Source organism: Heterodontus francisci, chromosome 6 (assembly GCF_036365525.1).
Source record: "Heterodontus francisci isolate sHetFra1 chromosome 6, sHetFra1.hap1, whole genome shotgun sequence".
Taxonomy (NCBI): Eukaryota; Metazoa; Chordata; class Chondrichthyes; order Heterodontiformes; family Heterodontidae; genus Heterodontus; species Heterodontus francisci.
In genome coordinates this window covers 2,741,405-2,765,010 of record NC_090376.1, presented here as the reverse complement: position 1 = coordinate 2,765,010, position 23,606 = coordinate 2,741,405, and the positions used below count along the sequence as shown (strand labels likewise).

Below are 23,606 nucleotides of genomic sequence, written 5' to 3'. Positions count from 1 at the left end.
CAATAGCAACACGTGTGGTGTTTGCCACGAACAGAATGCTGCAGTCAAGCCAAAAAGATGTTCTGCCTATCACACAAATGAGTAATGTGATAGATGAATTTCAATGAGAGTGTGATAAAGAACAAAGAACAAAGAAAATTACAGCATAGGAACAGGCCCTTCGGCCCTCCAAGCCTACGCCGATCCAAATCCTCTATCTAAACATGTCACCTATTTTCTAAGGGTCTGTATCTCTTTACTTCCTGCCCATTCATGTATCTGTCTAGATACATCCTAAAAGCCGCTATCGTGCCCGCGTCTACCACCTCCGCTGGCAATGCGTTCCAGGCACCCACCACCCTCTGCGTAAAGAACTTTCCACGTATATCCCCCCTAAACTTTTCCCCTCTCACTTTGAACTCGTGTCCCCGTGTAATTGAATCCCCCACTCTGGGAAAAAGCTTCTTGCTATCCAACCTGTCTATACCTCTCATGATTTTGTACACCTCAATCAGGTCCTCCCTCAACCTCCGTCTTTCTAATGAAAATAAGCCTAATCTACTCAACCTCTCTTCATAGCTAGCGCCCTCCATACCAGGCAACATCCTGGTGAACCTCCTCTGCACCCTCTCCAAAGCATCCACATCCTTTTGGTAATGTGGCGACCAGAACTGCACGCAGTATTCCAAATGTGTCCGAACCAAAGTCCTATACAACTGTAACATGACCTGCCAACTCTTGTACTCAATACTCCGTCCGATGAAGGAAAGCATGCCGTATGCCTTCTTGACCACTCTATTGACCTGCGTTGCCACCTTCAGGGAACAATGGACCTGAACACCCAAAACTCTCTGTACATCAATTTTCCCCAGGACTTTTCCATTTACTGTATAGTTCACTCTTGAATTGGATCTTTCAAAATGCATCACCTCTCATTTGCCCTGATTGAACTCCATCTGCCATTTCTCTGCCCAACTCTCCAGTCTATCTATATTCTGCTGTATTCTCTGACAGTCCCCTTCACTATCTGCTACTCCACCAATCTTAGTGTCGTCTGCAAACTTGCTAATCAGACCACCTATACTTTCCTCCAAATCATTTATGTATATCACAAACAACAGTGGTCCCAGCACGGATCCCTGTGGAACGCCACTGGTCACACGTCTCCATTTTGAGAAACTCCCTTCCACTACTACTCTCTGTCTTCTGCTGCCCAGCCAGTTCTTTATCCATCTAGCTAGTACACCTTGGACCCCATGCGACTTCACTTTCTCCATCAGCTTACCATGGGGAACCTTATCAAACGCCTTACTGAAGTCCATGTATACGACATCTACAGCCCTTCCCTCATCAATCAACTTTGTCACTTCCTCAAAGAATTCTATTAAGTTGGTAAGACATGACCTTCCCTGCACAAAACCATGTTGCCTATCACTGATAAGCCCATTTTCTTCCAAATGGGAATAGATCCTATCCCTCAGTATCTTCTCCAGCAGCTTCCCTACCACTGACGTCAGGCTCACCGGTCTATAATTACCTGGATTATCCCTGCTACCCTTCTTAAACAAGGGGACAACATTAGCAATTCTCCAGTCCTCCGGGACCTCACCCGTGTTTAGGGATGTTGCAAAGATATCTGTTAAGGCCCCAACTATTTCCTCTCTCGCTTCCCACAGTAACCTGGGATAGATCCCATCCGGACCTGGGGACTTGTCCACCTTAATGCCTTTTAGAATACCCAACACTTCCTCCCTCCTTATGCCGACTTGACCTCGAGTAATCAAACATCTGTCCCTAAGCTCAATATCCTTCATGTCCCTCTCCTCGGTGAATACCGATGCAAAGTACTCGTTTAGAATCTCACCCATTTTCTCTGACTCCACGCATAACTTTCCTCCTTTGTCCTTGAGTGGGCCAATCCTTTCTCTAGTTACTAGGTATAAGGCCGTACGTCCCAAAGATTGGCGGGTCACATCAAACAACATGTTGCTTCTGCTGTTTACAACGGGCAAGGTACAGGCCGTACGCAACCAGACCGTTTGCAAAACTCAAAACACAGTGTCCAACATTAGATGTGATTCTGCAATTGGACAACATTTGCTAAATAATCCTCAGTGTGCTAAGAATTACACTGACAACCAATTTAAGATTGTCAGTAGGGCTCGCAGTGTGGTGAAATTGCATGTACTGGAAGCTATATATATTAATACACAGGGCCCTATTCTTTGCAGACAGAAAGAACATGTACACACATTGCGCCTGTTTCAGCTAAACAAAATAAGTGACAGCCATTCGCAAGTTCATTCCTCAGGGCAATGCCATGACCAGAGTCAAGCTGCCTGGTTTAAATTTCAAACAAAGCTTGGCAGTTAACTGTCAGTCACCATAAACTGCTGCATTCTCCATGGCAATGCCTCTACCGATCAGAATCCATTTGCCAACCAATCAGCACTCTCTTCTCATACTGTATAAATTTGTTGTTTCCCTTACATTAGTATTCTTGCGATTTGTCCTGATGAGTGCAAGACGAAAAGCTTTGACAAAATGTCTCTATTTTCAACAAAAAACAATGTCACAAGAGTTAAGCATCCTACCCCCTATATATCTTGACCTGTCACTTCTTTGTAAACATCTTTCCCAGAGTCAAAAAACCCCTGCTGGGTAATTATCTGAAGACAGGTGCCTTCCAGTAAAGGCTTGTTTTTAGCGCTCCTTGACTCTTCCAGTAACTGGGGTTTACAATCTCAGTCCAAAAGACCTTTTGATGACCTCTTTTTTAAAAAAAAACACAAAATTCCAGCATCTATGGAATCTTTTTTCAGTTTTAACACCCAAATCCTCATAATTTAACAAAAAAAAGGAAGCACTCGTAACAACCCGGAGTCAGAATCTTACCAAAAAGGGGGTCATTCAGTCACCATGCCTGTGCCTGCTCTTTGAAAGAGTTATCAATTAGTCCCACTCTCCTGCTCTTTCCCCATAACCCAGTAAATCTTCCACCTTCAAGTATTTATCCAATTCCCTTTTGAAAGTTATTATTGAATCTGCTTCCACAGCCCTTTCAGGCAGCGCGTTCCAGATCACAACAACTCACTGCTTAAAATATTCTCCTCATCTCCCCGTCTGGTTCTTTTGCGAATTATCTTAAATCTGTGACCTCTTGCCAGTGGAAACAGTTTCTCCTTATTCATTCATGATTTTGAACGTCTCTATTAAACCTTCCCTTAACCATTCTTACCTGTAAACATTCTGCCGACCACTTTATTTTGTTTTCGAGCTGAGCACACGAGGAGTAACCAAGAGGGGAAGAGCTCGTGATGATTAGACAGAAGTTCTCCGATGGTCCCGCTTTTTCCAGACGGCTTCCAGTCAGCATCTTTAAAGATCTCACCTTCATCAATGGAGTCCACCAGGATCAGCAGATTCTGTGACGGTGGCTGGATGTCCAGTAGAGGCAGGAGAACAGCCCTGCATCAGGCAAAGTGAAAAACACGTCAGTGTAAGTGAACGGTTTTCCTTTTTAATATTAGCCTGTCTGGAATAGTTTTCTTACAGAAACATAGGCTGACACCTCCCCACCAACATATACTTGTACAGTGTCCTACAATATACAAACACTTCACAGAGTAGCAAGGGAAACACGCGTGTGAGCTGGAGGAATAGAAATGAGGAGGGTGACTAAAAGCTTGACTAAAGAAGGAGGGAGGGAACTCTGGTTCAAAAACAAGAAATGCTGGAATCACTCAGCAGGTCTGGCAGCATCTGTGGAAAGAGAAGCAGAGTTGACGTTTCGGGTCAGTGACCCTTCTTCGGAACTGACAAATATTAGAAAAGTCACAGATTATAAACAAGTGAGGTGGGGGTTGGGCAAGAGATAACAAAGGAGAAGGTGCAGATTGGACCGGGCCACATAGCTGACCAAAAGGTCACGGAGCAAAGGCAAACAATATGTTAATGGTGTGTTGAAAGACAAAGCATTAGTACAGATTAGGTGTGAATATACTGAATATTGAACAGCAGCAAGTGCAAACCTGAAGAAAAACAACCTGAAAAAAACAGTGGGTAAGCAAACTGAACAAACTAAGATGAAATGAAATAAATGCAAAAAAAGATTGTAAAAAATGTAAAAAGGAATGTAAAAAAAAAGGAAGAAAAAATAACTAAAAATGACTAAAAATGAAAGTAAAGTGGGGGGCTGTCATGCTCTGAAATTATTGAACTCAATGTTCAGTCCGGCAGGCTGTAGTGTGCCTAATCGGTAAATGAGATGCTGTTCCTCGAGCTTGCGTTGATGTTCACTGGAACACTGCAGCAATCCCAGGACAGAGATGTGAGCATGAGAGCAGGGGGGGAGTGTTGAAATGGCAAGCAACCGGAAGCTCAGGGTCCTGCTTGCGGACTGAGCGGAGATGTTCCACAAAGCAGGGAACTCTGGTTTATGGGCTGAAGGCACGGCCACCAACAGTGAAGACACACGAAATAACGGAGTGAGAGAAATGGAGTGTGTGATAGGACAACGAGGAGGGGGGGGGGGGGGGGGTTCTGGGGCAGGAGGACATTACTGAGATAGGGAGGGGCGAGACCATTGATATGCACAGAAGGAGTCATGATGAATAAACACTGAAATGGAAGAATTAAGATTTTTTTTTAAAATCCAACTGCCAAACAAAATCACAAGAACATGGACACTTATACACAGTAAAAATGGAGTAGTGGCCATGTGACCACTCCTGTGCTGGAAATCCATATGCTCGTCTGCAAGGACGAGGATCGTTCACCTCGTCTGAAATAGCTCTCGAGAAACCCCCTTTGAAATTGAAAGGAGCTAGTGTATATTAAAGACGCTGAACGACATGAATGGATCAACTGAGGATGTTGGAGACAATCTGGCTCAAAGCCAAACCAAGATGAATGAAGGTGCGGAGCAGCAACGTAACAGAATGATTCCCATTCAAACATCAAATGACGGTGTCATGCTAGGCCCCCACCTGCCAAGAATGAGGCACATTAATTTTGTCATGAACATCGATTTTAAACTGTTACTGGAGTGAAGAAAGGACTTGTTAAACAGATCAGATGTGGCTGGAAAAGACATTTGCATATTAACAGACAGTGATTGGAAGGACAAAGCACCATTCCCTGACACATTCAACCCACAATGAACCTTGATCACCAGGTAGTGTGTGCAAGAGGAGCATTCCAGAGACTGCTAAGGTGATACAATCCACGACGTGGTCAGACCAGTTAGTCTCCCTGTGTCAGCGTGAGTTTCCTCCGGGTGCTCCGGTTTCCTCCCACATGCCAAAGACTTGCAGCATGATAGGTAAATTGGCCATTATAAATTGCCCCTAGTACAGGTAGGTGATAGGGACAGGTGGGGATGTGGTAGGAATTTGGAATTAGTGTAGGATTAGTATAAATGGGTGGTTGATGGTCGGCACAGACTCGGTGGGCCGAAGGGCCTGTTTCAGTGCTGTATCTCTGAATAAAAAAAATAAATAAATAAACCTGCTTTGCAACCTGGGTTTTTCTGAATTGTACAAACAGTTTGAACTGAGAAAGACTGTTTGCTCCTGGACTGAGAAGAATCCACTGAAGACACATGAACCCCAAGAGAGATAAGTCTCCTACAGCGAACAAGGTTTAAGAATACTGGGCCCCAACGAAAAGCAAGATCTACCTACAATCAAGGACTCTACAGTGAGCTCGAAGAACCGTAACAAAATCTCTTCAGATATTGCCTCAAACTTTTCCACTTTATTTTTCTTCTGCTCTTTTCTGTCTCTATTTGCACGTGTGTACCGTGTATGCATGCAAGCGTGGGTGCGTCAACCAAATTAGAGTTTAAGATTAATAAATTTCAACTTTTCGTCTTTAAACCTAAGAAAGCCTGTTTGTACTGGTTTCTTTGTCTTATAATTGGAAAGCGGTGAACAAGGATTCACCAAGGGGGAGCTAAAAACATGGTGTGTTTAAAAATTAAGCCCTGTTACAGTAAGAACAGGCGAAAGCTGAAAGGGAACCCTGGACCTCTTTCTCACCAGGTCGTAACAACGGCCATGGTTATTATATCTTGTCCATTTTCTGGTCACAACAGGGGAGAGGGCCATGCATCTCCTAACAGAAGCTCATGCAAGAGATTTTTACCTTAAAAGGTATCTCTCTGGAGAGAGAGAGGGGAGATCAAGCCAACATCACAGAAAGCCTATGAGAAGGATCCAACAAGACAAGAACCCCACTGACCAAGAATAGCCACCACAGCAAAATGACTTTGAGACTAATCATCTGTGAAGGTAACAAACTACACACCACTGGCTTTGGGCTGCATTACAACCACTAGAGCTCCACAATACCTCTGCAAATCCAAGATTGCGAATAATCAGGCCTGCAACTTTAAAAAAAACTTTTCCTCCCGAGAAGACTCAATAATCTTCTGCAAACCACAAACACTTTACCTCACTTGGGACTTTAAACTATCTCTTACCCTTTTCTCTCTATCTATTCTTGTGTATGTATGTGTGGGTGAATGTGTGTGTGAGAGTGGTGTTGCAATCATTTTGTGATTTGTTTAAAAATAAGTAGGTTTTTATTTAAACCTACGAGAAAACTTGTTGTTTGTCTGTTTATTTAACCCTAAAGACACTAAGGGGCTAAAGCGCCAGTTTAACAAAACACGATTGCAGTCAGTTGGGAGGTGAACAGTAGGAACCAGCCATACCCCTTACCAACTGTCCGTAACACCATGGAGCAATTTGAAAACAAGGATGAGATATTAAAATCAAGACGTTGCTTGACTGGTCAGTGAGCATGGGGGTGATAGCGGAACAGGACTTGGTGTGAGTTAGGATGCAGACAGGAGCGTTTTGGATGAGCTTGAGGAGGGTAGAATGTGAGGGGCCGTGCAGGAGAGCATTGGAATAGAGGCATCTGGATGTAACAAAAGCATGGATGAGGGTTTCAGCAGCAGATGAGCTGAGGCAGGGCCGAGTCAGTGATATTACAGAGATAGAAAGAAACAGGTTTTAGTGAATTTGGGGTAAGAGGAGATACAGGGAGCAGTTACACTTTCCAGTTGTGGACAAAGTGTCAGTAACAAACACCTGAAGATTTCACTCCAATTCACACTCCGAGCACAGTTAGAGTTATCCGGGCACTTCACTAATGTGAACCCAGGCACAAATGGGGGTCACACTCAGTTACATACCTCACCTCCAACCAGGACTGTGAGTGACAGGCAGCAATAGTGCTTGTGGGCAAGACAGCTGAGTGTGTAGAGAGGATTGATGGAAAGCTGAACCTTTCTGTGCATTTGCCTGATGTTGGGTACTCAGGGGTTGAGGGAAGACGCAGGTCACTGGCCAGAGCTGTTTAAACAGGTAAATGCCTTAAATACACAGCAAGTATCAGAACCATGTAACACTGGGATGTCTCTGACAGACAGATTTCACATTCCTCACATTCTTGCCTTCTGTGTTTAGCATACACAGAATCAAACTCTGTACACTTGACTCCACCTCTCCCAAAGCAGGTACAACACAAGTTAGGTACATGCAGATTCCCAGGGTCCATGTTTATATGAAGTGGGCGAGGTTGCAGCCCTTGTTTGAATGTTTAAGGCAGCTGCTACTCAAGATTCGACTGCGCTTCAGCCTCACATTCCTTTGGGCACCCTTGCGGAGGGGATGGGGGGGCGGAATGGGAGGAGGATCTCCTCGTCGGTCTGCTCCTGGGCCTGGCCAAGGTGGCGATTCACAGGTCCAGGCAGCGGGCCGTGGCAGGGGGAGGGGGCAGGGGGTTCTTTGCACCCTGATTGCCTGCCCCTCTTCCGAGGTTACGTTCGCACCCGGGTGACCCTGGAGAGGGAGCATGCGGTGTCCGCAGGTTCGCTCAATGCCTTCCGCGACCAATGGGCACCGCAGCAGTCACAGTGCATCATAGATGCTGAGAACGGTATTTTAATTAAGTTATTTTAGGAAACGAAACATAGATAAAAAGGGGACATGGGGAATAAAGGCTATCTCGATAAACAAAGAAAAAACACTCCCATGACAGGTACAGCACAGGGGTTAGATACAGAGTAAAGCACCCTCTACACTGTCCCCATCAAACACTCCCTGGACAGGTACAGCACGGGGTTAGATACAGAATAAAGCTCCCTCGAGATACAGAGTAAAAAAAATGGGGTTGGCTGTTGCCTGACTGGGGGTGCTGAGTGGTTAACAAGCTGCAGCTGACTGTGGCTGTGTGACTGCTGCAAGGAGAAAGATTGAGATTGAAAGTTTTTCCATCTATCTTTATTCTAAAAGAAGAAAACAGGAGGCCAAAAGAACTGACAGCTCATGTGGGGTTGGCTTTTTTGAAGCCCTTTCATTGATTGTTGTGGGGAGGGGGAAGGAAGAGACCAGAAGAACTTGGATGAGGGTCGTTTGTTTGAACAGGGAGATCCACTGTTTAACAGCATTGAATAGGAGCTCCCTCCCCACCCCAACGAGCTAACCTGGGATAGCTGGAGCTGCCCAGGTGAAGAGACTTTCTCTTAACTGTGTAAAGCACATCGGAAGCAGTGTGTGTCTGGGCAGCTACAGCTGTCCCAGGTGAAGACATCGCACCCCCTCCTACCACCAACTGGATGAACAGCGAAGAGACTGCCTGAATTAAGACTTGCAAATAGACTGATTCCTCCTGACCTTCCTCTCGTTCAGCCTCTCTCCCTAGCCATAACCTTCATTCTGTCTTTTTGGGATAATTTTTTGCTGTTATTTGTTAAGCCCCTGGAAAGGACGGCATTACCCCTGAAATAACCAAGAGTGCTGCACTTTCAGCACTCTACGAACTGCTTTGCCTATGCTGGGATGAGGGAGCAGTACCACAGGACATGCACGATGCCAATATCATCACCCTCTATAAGAACAAGGGTGACCGCGGTGACTGCAACAACTACCGTGGAATCTCCCTGCTCAGCATAGTGGGGAAAGTCTTCGCTTGAGTCGCTTTAAACAGGCTCCAGAAGCTGGCTGAGCGCGTCTACCCTGAGGCACAGTGTGGCTTTCGTGCAGAGAGATCGACCATTGACATGCTGTTCTCCCTTCGCCAGCTACAGGAGAAATGCCGTGAACAACAGATGCCCCTCTACATTGCTTTCATTGATCTCACCAAAGCCTTTGACCTCGTCAGCAAACGTGGTCTCTTCAGACAACTAGCAAAGATCCTATGTCAACCAAAGCTACTAAATATCATCACATCATTAACATGACAATATGAAAGGCACAATTCAGCAAAGCGGTGCCTCATCAGACCCCTTTCCTATCCTGAGTGGTGTGAAACAGGGCTGTGTTCTCCCACCTACACTGTTTGGGATCTTCTTCTCCCTGCTGCTCTCACATGTGTTCAAGTCTTCAGAAGAAGGAATTTTCCTCCACAAGATCAGGGGGCAGGTTGTTCAACCTTGCCCGTCTAAGAGTGAAGTCCAAAGTACGGAAAGTCCTCATCAGGGAACTCCTCTTTGCTGACGATGCTGCTTTAACATCTCACACTGAAGAGTGTCTGCAGAGTGTCATCGACAGGTTTGCGACTGCCTGCAATGAATTTGGCCTAACCATCAGCCTCAAGAAAATGAACATCATGGGGCAGGACGTCAGAAATGCTCCATCCATCAATATCGGTGACCACGCTCTGGAAGTGGTTCAAGAGTTCACCTACCTAGGCTCAACTATCACCAGTAACCTGTCTCTCGATGCAGAAATCAACAAGCGCGTGGGAAAGGCTTCCACTGCTATGTCCAGACTAGCCAAGAGAGTGTGGGAAAATGGCGCACTGACACGGAACACAAAAGTCCGAGTGTATCAAGCCTGTGTCCTCAGTACCTTGCTCTACAGCAGCAAGGCCTGGACAACATATGTCAGCCAAGAGCAACGTCTCAATTTTACATTTTTTTTACATTTTTTACAATCTTTTTTTTTTGCATTTATTTCATTTCATCTTAGTTTGTTCAGTTTGCTTACCCACTGTTTTTTTTCAGGTTTGCACTTGCTGCTGTTCAATATTCAGTGTATTAACAGCTAATCTGTACTAATGCTTTGTCTTTCAACACACCATTAACATATTGTTTGCCTTTGCTCCGTGACCTTTTGGTCAGCTATGTGGCCTGGTCCAATCTAGACCTCCTTTGTTATCTCTTGCCCCACCCCCACCTCACTTGCTTATAACCTGTGACTTTTCTAATATTTGTAAGTTCCGAAGAAGGGTCACTGACCCGAAACGTTAACTCTGCTTCTCTTTTCACAGATGCTGCCAGACCTGCTGAGTGGTTCCAGCATTTCTTGTTTTTGTCTCAATTCATTCCATCTTCGCTGCCTCCAGAAAATCCTTGGCATCAGGTGGCAGGACCGTATCTCCAACAGAGAAGTCCTCGAGGCGGCCAATATCCCCAGCATATACACCCTATTGAGTCAGCGGCGCTTGAGATGGCTTGGCCATGTGAGCCGTATGGACATTGATCACAAGTCGTGGGAGTCAGTTGCCAGCGTCCGCCAGAGCTGGTGGGCAGCCATAAAGGTGGTCTAAAATGTGGCGAGTCAAAGAGACTTAGCAGTTGGCAGGCAAAAAGACAGAAGCGCAAGGATAGAGCCAACTGTGTAACAACCCTGACAGCCAATTTTATCTGCAGCACCTGTGGAAGGGTCTGTCACTCATGGACAGATGCAACTGCAACAGGTAGATTGGTGAGGACGAGGTCAACTATGTTTTTCCCTCTTGTTAGTTCCTTCTTGGCCTTTATAGCCACTCCAGGCGCTGCTCCACAAACCACTGACCACCTCCAGGCACTTACCCAATGTCTCTCGAGACAAGGAGGCCAAAGAAGATTTGTTATCCCTTTCTCTCGATTTCCTTTTTTTTTCCTCAACGGTGGGTGTGATTCTTCTACCCCATGGCTTCACAGTCCTCTCCAGTGACGGGGCCTTCCTATGCTGCGGCAGCCGCTCCTGTGGCCCCGTCAGCATTTAAAATATTGATATCAAAGCTTGGGGTGAAGAGTTACACCCACTCTACCATGACTATTGAGGCTTGCGTTAAGGCAATGGCCGAGGTTGTCGGCCCCTCAGCCACTGTGGTAGCCTCAAAGATGTACAGGAAGGCTGTGTTCTTCCTGAAGACAGAGCGGGCGGTGTCCCTTGCCCTGAGTAAGTGGCTCACGGTGGGTGGGACCTTCCTGCCAGTGTACCTTCTGGGGGCCACTGCATAGCGGATAGTGTTGTCGAGCATCCTGCCCTTCATTCCTGATGAGCTCCTCCTCCCCCACCTGCACCAACTGGGGGAGGTGAGGTCGGGGATCACCCCAGTCCCACTCGGTCTTCGGGAGCACAGCTTCCGACTTGTATACTCCTTCCGCCGCCAGCTATTTATGCAGCTGGCGCGGGAGGTGGTCTTGGAGGGCTACTTCAGCGTGTAGTTCCAGGGGATGGCCTACCGCTTCTTCTGGACCTCAGACGGGGTGCGGTGCCAATTCTGCAAGGGGGTGGGGCATGCTCGTAAAAACTGCCCCAACCTCCCAGCCGTCAACTCCACCTCGGCAGCCCAGGGTGGCGCCACTGCACCTCCTCCCACTCCCCCCACACATCCTACAGACACAGCTCAGATCCAGAGGCTTTGGTTTTCACGGCCTCCGGCGGGGTGGAGAGTGCCCGTCTGAGTGGAAGGACGGCGCGGAGCAAAAATAAACACGGACAGGCAGGTCCCCTGGACACCGTGGCACAACCAGAGCCTGAGCTCAGCCCAAGACCCGGTCTCGGGCAACCCACTTGCCCCAGGGCTGGGCTCAGGCCCAGGGTGACTAAAAAAAAAAGGACGGTACAGAGGCGGAGGCCTCTGATGACATGGAGGTCTCTGAGCCTCCGTGCCCAACTGGGAAAAAGAGGAGAAGGCACCCCTCCACAGAGGTAACTCAGGGCCCTGAGGTGCAGGGTCCATCTGTTGGAGGGGAGCTGTCTCCTGGTTCGGGTCCCCAGGTTCCCCCTGCCACCACCATCATCAAGGCTGCAAAGTCTGGGCAGGAGCTCCCTACCCCTCAGGATGGAGGGGAGGGGGAGACCCCTGTACATGAGGCCCCTCCTATAGGAGCAAGTGGAGCCCTGCTTGTGGTGGGGGATCCTGGGGACCCCTCCCATTCTGCCACTGGGTCGGGTGCCCTAAGTGGAGGAGAGGGCAAGGCCCCAAAGGGTCGGCCCTCCCAGCCAAAATCCACCACCAACCAGGAGACACCCGACCCGGTTATAATTGAAAATGCTGGCCCATCTGCTTGGTCTGTGGGCACTGGCGGAGCGGGAGATGGTCTCCTCTCTCCGCCTTCGGTCTCGGCTCCGGCTGGATTTCCGAAGTCGGGAACTTCCATCTCCCCTGGACCGCTCATTGGCCTGGGGACGGAGGTGGAAAAGGGTCCTGAACCGCTGGCGCCCACAGGCTCCAGTTCCACAGGAGAACCTAGAGAGGACTCCTCCGCCATCGATCCTGGGGGTGGGATCGTGACGGAGGTGGGATCAGCTGGCGCGGCCGGGACGTCCGCCCCACAGTGTGTGGTGGATGTGACGGCCGCTGGCAGTGAAGACCCGGATGAGGACTCGGTGTGGGGCACGGAGGATGATCTTCATTCCATCGCCAGTAAGGTGGTGGTGTCCCTCGTGCCTCCCACCGAGTCTCCCCTCATCCCCACGGCGGAACTTCAGGATTTCCTCACGGCATGCAGGGGCTGCCGCAATAAAGTTCAGCTGGCCCTCGGCCGTTGGTTGAATCTGGTGCTGATCATCCGGTCCAACCGTGCCGCCCTCAAGAAAGCGGGGAAGGGCGCAGGCGTGAAACTGGTTGAGAGGCGCCGGTTTAACGCGTTCCTCAATGGGTTGCTGGGGGAGTGGAAGGCCAGGTGCACTTCCGCTCCCTCCTCACAGTGAGCTGTTGGTGACGGGTTTTAAGTACCTTTGACATGAAGATAACCATAGCCATACGCGCGGATCCTGGGGGAAAGCCTGGAGACTAGGGAGATTCCCCACTTGTGGCGCAGGGCGGTCATCATCCTGTTACCGAAGAGGGGCGATCTCCGCCTGCTTAAAAACTGGCGTCCGGTCTCCCTCCTCAGCATAGATTATAAGATCTTTGCCCGGGCTATGTCTACCCGCCTGGGCTCCGTGCTGGCCCACATGATCCACCCCGATCAATCCTACACGGTCCCGAGCCAGTCCATCCAGGACAACATCCACCTGGTCCGGGAACCTGATCCATCTTTCCCAGAGAACTGGTCTGTTAGTCGCCTTTCTCTCCCTCGATCAGGAGAAGGCGTTCGACAGGGTGGATCACGAATACCTTTCTGGGACTCTGCGCACATTCGGACTAGGGCTGCATTTTGTGGCCCAGGTCCGACCTTTATGAGCCGCCGCAGAGTGTCTGGTCAAAGTTAACGGGTCCTTGACGGCGCCCCTTCGCTTTGGGAGAGGAGCGCGTCAGGGATGCCCCATGTCCGGCCAATTGTATACCATCTGCGTGGAACCCTTCCTGTGCCTGCTTCGCAGGAGGTAGACGGGATTGGCTCTGCGCGGGCCAGCCATGCGGGTCGTCCTCTCGGCTTACGCCGACGACGTGCTCCTCGCAATCACAGATCCCGTTGACTTGCGGAGGATGCGTGACTGCCAGCAGACCTTTTCTGCTGCGTCCTCCGCGAGGATCAATTGGGAGAAATGTTTCGGACTCCTGGTGGGTCAGTGGCAGGTGGACTCCCTACCGGAGAAGTTAACACCTTTTGCGTGGAGCACCACGCACTTCCTCTATCTGGGAGTCCACCTTAGCCTCGCTGAGGAAGCCTGGCCGGCAAATTGGCAGGAGTTGGAGGCGAAAGTCACCACTCGGCTGGGGCGCTGGACAGGACTGCTCCGAATGCTTTCCTACAGGGGCCGAGTGCTGGTCATAAACCAACTGGAGGCCTCCATGCTGTGGTACCGGTTGGTCACTTTGGCCCGGGCCCCTACATTCGCCACCAGTCGGGGCGCTCCCTCGCTGGCGGAGGAGAGTGCCTCGGCTCTCCAGGGACAGACTGGTGGGCGGGGGAGTAGCCGAAGCCCCTGGGATGCCCCTCACTGCGGGTGGCGAGGGGTCTCGGGAGTGCGGAGCTCTCCCGGCCGACCTGACCCCCACTCGGCCAGAACTGCTCATCGGACCCAGGCCCCGAAACCCTCCTCAGCAGCCGGTCCCGCACAACCCGAGCCACCTTTCGGAAATGCCCTTCCTGCCATTCCAATCACAAGTCAGGAGTGTGATGGAATACTCTCCACTTGCCTGGATGGGTGCAGCTCCAACACCACTCTGGAAGCTCGACACCATCCAGGACAAAGCAGCCCGCTTGATTGGCACCCCATCTACAAACATTTACTCCCTCCACCACCGACGCACAGTGGCAGTAGTGTGTACCATCTACAAGATGCACTGCAGCAACACACCAAGGCTCCTTAGACAGCACCTTCCAAACCCGTGACCTCTACCAACTAGAAGGACAAGGGCAGCAAATGAATGGGAACACCACCACCTGCAAGTTCCCCTCCAAGTCACACACCATCCTGACTTGGAACTATATGACCGTTCCTTCACTGTCACTGGGTCAAAATCCTGGAACTCCCTTCCTAACAGCACTGTGTCATAGAGTCATACAGCACAGAAACAGGCCCTTCGGCCCACCGCGTCCATGCCGACCATAATGCCTATCTATACTAATCCCACCTGCCTGCATTAATTCCATATCCCTCTATGCCTTGCTCATTCAAGTACCTGTCCAATTGCCTCTTAAATGTTGCTACTGTTCCTGCCTCCACCACCTCCTCTGGCAGCTCATTCTAGATACCCACTATTTTTTGTGTGAAAAATTTACCCCTTTGATCCCCTTTAAACCTCTTCCCTCTCACCTTAAATCTATGTCCTCTAGTTTTAGTCACCCCTACCATGGGAAACAGACTCTGGCTATCTACCTTATCTATGCCTCTCATAATTTTATATACCTCTACCATATCCCCTCTCAGCCTCCTTCGCTCCAGGGAAAACAGACCCAGCCTATCCAATCTCTCTTTATAACTCAAGCCCTCCAAACCAAGCAACATCCTTGTCTCTCTGGTTGATCCTGACTTACACTGTTAATATCTGTGGGTTGTCCAATCTGTCATTGTTAATATCTGTTGGTTATCCAGTCTGACACTGTTTATATGTTTAGTTAATCCAGACTCCTTTGGGCCTCCTTATCTCGAGAGACAATGGATACGCGCCTGGAGGTGGTCAGTGGTTTGTGAAGCAGCGCCTGGAGTGGCTATAAAGGCCAATTCTGGAGTGACAGGCTCTTCCACAGGTGCTGCAGAGAAATTTGTTTGTTGGGGCTGTTGCACAGTTGGCTCTCCCCTTGCGCCTCTGTCTTTTTTCCTGCCAACTACTAGACTGACAATATCTGTAGTTAATCCAGTCTGACACTATTAATATCTGTAGTTAATCCAGTCTGACACTATTAATATCTATGGGTTATCCAGTCTGACACTATTAATATCTATGGGTTATCCAGTCTGACACTATTAATATCTGTGGGTTTTCCAGTCTGACACTATTAATATCTGTGGGTTTTCCAGTCTGACACTATTAATATCTGTGGGTTTTCCAGTCTGACACTATTAATATCTGTGGGTTTTCCAGTCTGACACTATGAATATCTGTAGTTAATCCAGTCTGACACTATTAATATCTGTAGTTAATCCAGTCTGACACTATTAATATCTATGGGTTATCCAGTCTGACACTATTAATATCTATGGGTTATCCAGTCTGACACTATTAATATCAGTGGGTTATCCAGTCTGACACTATTAATATCTGTTGTTTATCCAGTCTGACACTATTAATATCTATGGGTTATCCAGTCTGACACTATTAATATCTGTGGGTTATCCAGTCTGACACTATTAATATCTGTAGTTAATCCAGTCTGACACTATTAATATCTGTGGGTTATCCAGTCTGACACTATTAATATCTGTTGTTTATCCAGTCTGACACTATTAATATCTATGGGTTATCCAGTCTGACACTATTAATATCTATGGGTTATCCAGTCTGACACTATTAATATCTGTGGGTTATCCAGTCTGACACTATTAATATCTGTAGTTAATCCAGTCTGACACTATTAATATCTGTGGGTTATCCAGTCTGACACTATTAATATCTGTTGTTTATCCAGTCTGACACTATTAATATCTATGGGTTATCCAGTCTGACACTATTAATATCTGTGGGTTATCCAGTCTGACACTATTAATATCTGTTGTTTATCCAGTCTGACACTATTAATATCTATGGGTTATCCAGTCTGACACTATTAATATCTGTGGGTTATCCAGTCTGACACTATTAATATCTGTTGTTTATCCAGTCTGACACTATTAATATCTGTAGTTAATCCAGTCTGACACTATTAATATCTGTGGGTTATCCAGTCTGACACTATTAATATCTGTTGTTTATCCAGTCTGACACTATTAATATCTATGGGTTATCCAGTCTGACACTATTAATATCTGTGGGTTATCCAGTCTGACACTATTAATATCTATGGGTTATCCAGTCTGACACTATTAATATCTGTGGGTTATCCAGTCTGACACTATTAATATCTGTTGTTTATCCAGTCTGACACTATTAATATCTATGGGTTATCCAGTCTGACACTATTAATATCTGTGGGTTATCCAGTCTGACACTATTAATATCTGTAGTTAATCCAGTCTGACATTATTAATATCTGTTGGTTATCCAGTCTGACACTATTAATATCTATGGGTTATCCAGTCTGAAACTATTAATATCTGTTGGTTATCCAGTCTGACACTATTAATATCTATGGGTTATCCAGTCTGACACTATTAATATCTATGGGTTATCCAGTCTGACACTATTAATATCTATGGGTTATCCAGTCTGACATCGACAGGTTTGCGTCTGCCTGCAATGAATTTGGCCTAACCATCAGCCTCAAGAAAACGAACATCATGGGGCAGGATGTCAGAAATGCTCCATCCATCAATATTGGCGACCACGCTCTGGAAGTGGTTCAAGAGTTCACCTACCTAGGCTCAACTATCACCAGTAACCTGTCTCTAGATGCAGAAATCAACAAGCGCATGGGTAAGGCTTCCACTGCTATGTTCAGACTGGCCAAGAGAGTGTGGGAAAATGGCGCACTGACACGGAACACAAAAGTCCGAGTGTATCAGGCCTGTGTCCTCAGTACCTTGCTCTACGGCAGCGAGGCCTGGACAACGTATGCCAGCCAAGAGCGACGTCTCAATTCATTCCATCTTCGCTGCCTTCGGAGAATACTTGGCATCAGGTGGCAGGACTATATCTCCAACACAGAAGTCCTTGAAGCGGCCAACATCCCCAGCTTATACACCCTACTGAGTCAGCGGCGCTTGAGATGGCTTGGCCATGTGAGCCGCATGGAAGATGGCAGGATCCCCAAAGACACATTGTACAGCGAGCTCGCCACTGGTATCAGACCCACCGGCCGTCCATGTCTCCGTTATAAAGACGTCTGCAAACGCGACATGAAATCGTGTGACATTGATCACAAGTCGTGGGAGTCAGTTGCCAGCATTCGCCAGAGCTGGCGGGCAGCCATAAAGACAGGGCTAAATTGTGGCGAGTCGAAGAGACTTAGTAGTTGGCAGGAAAAAAGACAGAGGCGCAAGGGGAGAGCCAACTGTGCAACAGCCCCAACAAACAAATTTCTCTGCAGCACCTGTGGAAGAGCCTGTTACTCCAGAATTGGCCTTTATAGCCACTCCAGGCGCTGCTTCACAAACCACTGACCACCTCCAGGCGCGTATCCATTGTCTCTCGAGATAAGGAGGCCCAAAGAAGATCCAGTCTGACACTATTAATATCTGTTGGTTATCCAGTCTGACACTATTAATATCTATGGGTTATCCAGTCTGACACTATTAATATCTGTGTCTTTTCCAGTCTGACACTATTAATATCTGTGTCTTTTCCAGTCTGACACTATTAATATCTATGGGTTATTGTTGGAGAATTTTCTGAGCTTTGCGAATTATTTCTTAACTTTATAAAAATAGAGTAACAGGACGCAGCTTGTAGCTAACCTAACCAATGATCAGGAAATGTAGACAGAGCAACTGACCACAATCATCTGGCTTAGGAAGGGACAGAGCTCATGATGGATTTTGGGGAAGTGAAAGCAGAGTATTCGTTACTGACTCTTCCGTTTTATCATGTTTGTGCAACCTAGCCAGAAGTAACGGCCAAATATAGTACCTGGAGTGTGTACGTTAAATAGGGAACAATAGCTTGTTTTGCTCAAACTAACGCTCTACTGATCTCGGACATTGCAAAGGGCACAGAGCTGCAGGTGGTCTTGTGGTTGTCCTGTGGTTTATGCTTAATTGTGAAACTGCTAGCTCTGCTTCTTTTATACTATATAAGTCCACGGCGATTTGCAATTGGCGGGAGCAGCACTGGACCGCATTTAGGTAAGGTGTGCTACCCCATGATATCATGGAATAAAGTGTTTGATTCTCAACGTCTGAGTCCGGAGAATTTGTTCAACAATTGGGCACAATCTGGATTTTTCTCCAACAGTTTTGGCGTAGTCGGCAGGATCCCTGAGTTCACGGGATCCAAAAGAACCTAGTGAAGAAATAATTGACAGGATCAGGGGTAAGTCAACTTTTCTGTGACCCTGATATCCCAATCACCCAGCCTGAGCCGGAATTAAGAGGACAACTGCGTCCCACGTGAAGGCCAGGAATTAAGTGGGCGAAGGGAACAAAGGGGTCAAGGAAGAATTGGCTGAAACCTGATCAGAAAAGGTCTAAAATTCCGCGAAGGGAAGTTTGAAAAGGAGATAAGTAGAAAATCCAGTAAAATTTGGTGAATTCGGTGTAGTAGTAGTACCAAATTCCGGGAATTTGGTGATCCTAATTTGAGTTTGCACGAGCTGTTCCTCCACCGGGTGGAGTAAAAAGGCTGTGGGACAAAAGGAATTAGGACAACCGTCTGGGACGGTGAACGACTAGGGCTGTAACTAAACAATACCAATTGACCCGACAGGCACGTGATCGTTGCTCCTGAGTACACGAGCCGGAATCTGGCCCTAGAGAGAGAGGCTGTGAGACGGAAGGAGAACGAAAAAGCGTTGACCTGAGGAGACAGGGGTGAGCCGGTTAGCTGATCTTGAGAACTTAACATTAACTGTCTCTGTGTGTGCTTGCGTCTGTCTCTGTCTTGTCTGTGGTTATATTTTTGTATTAGTTCCGTTGTGGTGTTGCGGTTGTTCTTTGTGTTTAATACTGCTTACTCAATAGAGAAAGGAAACAATATCCGAGTGAAGAAGATTCTGAGGAAGCAGAAGAAGCAGAGAGAAAATGGGCTTAACGGCATCCAAGAAGGAAGGGTTGCCCCTGGGGACAAATAATTCGTGTCCTCTGGGGAAAGGCGACCCATGACCTTTTGCCCACTCAAAAGGAACGAAGAAACGTCACGGTAAAATCATTCAATGTAAGAATAAGGTAGGAGACCCCCTGGTTCTGCCAGGGTCACCGGCTGATAAAGTATGGAAAGAAACAGGTGATAGTAGATATGTAATTCTGTTTAGTTCAGATTTATATGGGTGGTCGCACGGAAATTGGCCTTATGGAGGTTCTTTCAAATTTGAAAAGATAGATTATTGGAAAACATGTGTTGAAAGCGGGTGCGGAGATCCAACCTGGGATAATGTCTATATGATCCAGTGTTTAAATAAGTTCAGGGAAATTGCAAAAGGCCATCAACCGCCGAAGAATAAAGAACACCATGCCTCCGCATCAGCACCGCCACCGTATAGCATTGAGTCTCAAGCAGTTCAGTACCCGAAACTTCCCGTCCCTGCCCTGAACGCTGAACCCCCTGATGAAGTAGTGGCCTTTATCGCCACTCGCCCACGACAGAATTCGGCCAATCCGGCCACTGATCCAAATAATGAGGTAAATCAGGAAAATCAGGCCAACACTGAGGTCCTGCCCGAAAATGAAGGCGCGGGACCCCAGCAGGACTCTAGCATCTCCTCCACGACCCATGGCATGAACCTCCGGCCTCGCAATGTCCATCAGACTCCCCTAGAGTGTCCCCGAGTAATGATCGGTGACACAACTTTTGACAAACTGTGGACCCATGTGGAAGTCCGCGGTATGCTCCAAGATGCCCCTAATCCACTAAAACGTCCGACAGGTTTTTATAATTGGTTAGTACAAATTTGCGACATTTACAATTGCCTCCCTCAAGATGTGCACACTTTAATGCATCTGGCCTATGGGACCCAAAAGGCTCCATCACGTTCCCCCGGATACCCTGGTCTGTGGAGGAACCGCGGAGTACTTGGCTTGAAACCACCGCTAAGCCCGTCATTATGGCCGCCGCAAAACAACAAGCGGATTTTGGGGAAGTTACTCAGTGTCTACAAAAGGCCACTGAGACTATGCCCGACTTCCTTGCCCGTTTTAGAGAGACTTGGGAATCATCTGCTGGGATCCCCCTCGCAGATAATAATAAGCTGGCTGTCCAAACACTTGTCAACTGTATGCAGTCTAAACATGCACAGATTTTCAAGTCCAACAACCTTGGTTGGCAAGATCTGGCCTGGAACGAGCTCCTTACTCACCTCACCAATATGGACAGACAGGGTCTTTTTGATAGCAAAAGGGAAAAGGAGGCATACCCCCGACTGACAAAGACATGGAATCAGGGACAGGGACCGCGACGTAAGGGAAAAAGTGAATACAAATGCTTCGCCTGTGGGGGAATGGGTCACAGGGCTCGAGACTGCCCGTCGGGACCCTCTCAGCGGTTGTCGCGACAACCGCAGCGGGAAGCCCAACGGGAAGTCATCCAGGCCACGCCGCAACGGGCCCCCTATACTTTTAATGACCCTTTTCCCTACAACCCCAATGCCTAGGGTTGCCGCATGAGGCAGGTTATGCAGGCCGCCACGATACGACTCTCCCACTCACCTTTGGAAAATCCCATGATGGACGTAGATATGGGGGGTCGTATCGTCTCGGTTTTGGTGGACTCCGGAGCCACCCACACATCTGCACCTCCCTCAGCGGGTCTTCCTCTAAGCTCCAAAACTGTCTGCACTGTGGGTGTCTCTGGAGTGCCCATGGTTGAACCCCTTTCTACCCCCGTGCCCATTGTCATTGGACCGGTAACAGTCCCCGACATTACTATAGTCTCCCCCTCTTGCCCAGTGGCCCTACTCGGTCGCCAAACCCTTTGCAAACTCAACGCCTCCATTCACTGTTCGCCACAGGGCCTCATTTTAGAGATCCCTGACTCTGGTCTCCCCCTCTTGCAGGCAGCTATGACTGTAACCCCGCCTCTTTCCTCTTCTATTCCTTCCCTGTACGCATGGACATTTTCGGGCGACCCTGTACATGCTAATCTTACCTTGTTACTCTCACATCTGGAACGCGCCGCCCCATCTCCCACGATCGGTTTCCTTCGTTGGATAGTATGGACCGGTGGTTTTCTGCGTAAACTACACTGCACTGCCGCTTACCTTGATCATCCTGATCCTTCTTATTCGGTTGTAGTAGACTCCTATCTCAATCTATCTTCTACACTAACCTTAACTGGATTTTATTATGTGGGTGAAGAGGGATTAGCGGCAGAAGTTCTGCTCAATGCCGAGCAGAGGCCGCTATTCGGAAATAACCCTGCCTCTTTTCCCCATGTTTCCATTATTGTCAAAGCCCCGTGGCGCCCCAAGGACTTGGGGCCCATGGTGCACAGACTCCGAAATATGTCTAAGGAATTTGAACCCTTGGACCCAACAGACCCTGACTCTATGCAAATTGCCTGTTTGGGACAGGAAGAATTCTGTGTGTACTGCCCTCCCTCGTCCGGCAAGACGACTTTTATCTTGCAGACCCCGCCGTTTTCCCCCTCCTATGACAACCCCTTATTGCTCGACACTGTGCCATCATCTTTATGGGCACGGCACGCCAACCACGCGGGCCTAGTCATCTCGGCCCCACCTCACTCAGTCACTGTGAAACCAGGGGCCATCCTACCGTCTATTAGGCAGTACAATGTGTCACCCAATGCCCAGAAAGGGATAAAACCAGTTATTGACTCCCTTCGAGAACAAGGCATCCTGGTACCTACCACAAGTCCTTGTAACACTCCTATCCTCCCTATTCCTAAGCCAGGAAAACCGGGACGATGGAGATTTGTGCAAGATTTGAGGGCAGTCAATGCCATTGTTATCCCCTGTTCCCCAGTAGTGCCAGACACCAATGCTATCCTTACTAGCCTCCCTGCCTCTGCCACTTGCTTTTCTGTCATCGACCTCTGTTCAGCCTTTTTCTCCATAAAATTGTCACCAGACAGCCAATACCTTTTCGCCTTTACTTACGGTGGCCGCCAATATACATGGACACGGCTTCCCCAAGGGTACACGGAGAGCCCCACTGTATATGCCTCTGCAGTACACCGGACCCTGAAAGACCTCCACCTGCCACGCAAAAGCACCTTGGTTCAGTATGCCGATAATTTGTTAGTGGCCTCCGATTCACCTACTGCCTGTATGCATGACACTGTCACATTGCTCCGCTGTTTGGCTAAAGATGGACATAAGGTCTCTATTGAAAAAATGCAATTGTGCCAAAAGACAGTACAATATTTGGGCTACAAACTTTCACATGGCCTTAGAGCATTGTCACAAGATCGCATCACAGCCATCATTAACCTCTCGCCTCCCACTACAAGAACTGAACTTTTGTCCTTTCTGGGTATGGTAAATTACTGCAGACATTGGATACCAGATTATCGAGTTATTGATGCGCCACTTCGCGAGGCATCCTCGCCGAAACAGCCAACCCAGGTGAACTGGACTTCCGAGATGGAACAGGCTGTTAAGGAACTTAAACGCTCCTTGATTTCAGCACCTGCTCTGGGCATTCCTGACTATACGCAACCATTTCAACTGTATGTTAATGAGAGGGATGGGTATGCATCAGGGATAATAGCACAACTGCATGGGGATCTCCGGCGCCCTGTAGCTTTTTATTCTGTACAATTACCACCTGTTGTAAGGGGAATGACGGCCTGTTTACAAGCTGTGGCGGCTGCCGCTGTAATGGTTGAAAAGTCCACCCCTATAGTACTGGATTATCCTTGTACAGTTTTCGTGCATCATTCGGTTTCCCTGCTGCTAAATTCAGCAGCAACTCAACATTTTACAGCGTCAAGGAGAACTGGCTATGAGGTCGTCTTACTTTCTCGTACTAATCTTACACTTCAGCGTGCCCCTGCGCTAAATCCCGCCACCCTTCTCCCTGTTATTCAGGAATCCCCGACCGCGGACCATGATTGTATACACACCGTCCATGAGGTTGTCACCCCGCGCCCGGATCTTTTTGAAACTCCGTTAGACAACCCAGAGATGATCCTTTTCACAGACGGCTCCTCCTTTCGACCCTCCGATCACCAAATGTTAGCAGGTTATGCGATATGCACACCTTTTGAAACCCTAGAATCTGCTGCCTTGCCAGAAGGCA

The 23,606-nt window shown here is 48.1% G+C and overlaps 1 protein-coding gene across 2 annotated transcripts in view; it reads right to left on the bottom strand.

Moving 5' to 3' along the window:
- Positions 1 to 23,606, bottom strand: part of ankrd50l (ankyrin repeat domain 50-like) — a 65,138-nt gene that overhangs the window by 14,822 nt on the left and 26,710 nt on the right. For both annotated transcript variants that reach the window (XM_068032978.1, XM_068032979.1), the window contains exon 3: positions 3,218 to 3,447. In XM_068032978.1, coding sequence (XP_067889079.1) covers positions 3,218 to 3,447 — 230 coding nt within the window. The remainder of the gene's footprint in view (positions 1 to 3,217; positions 3,448 to 23,606) is intronic.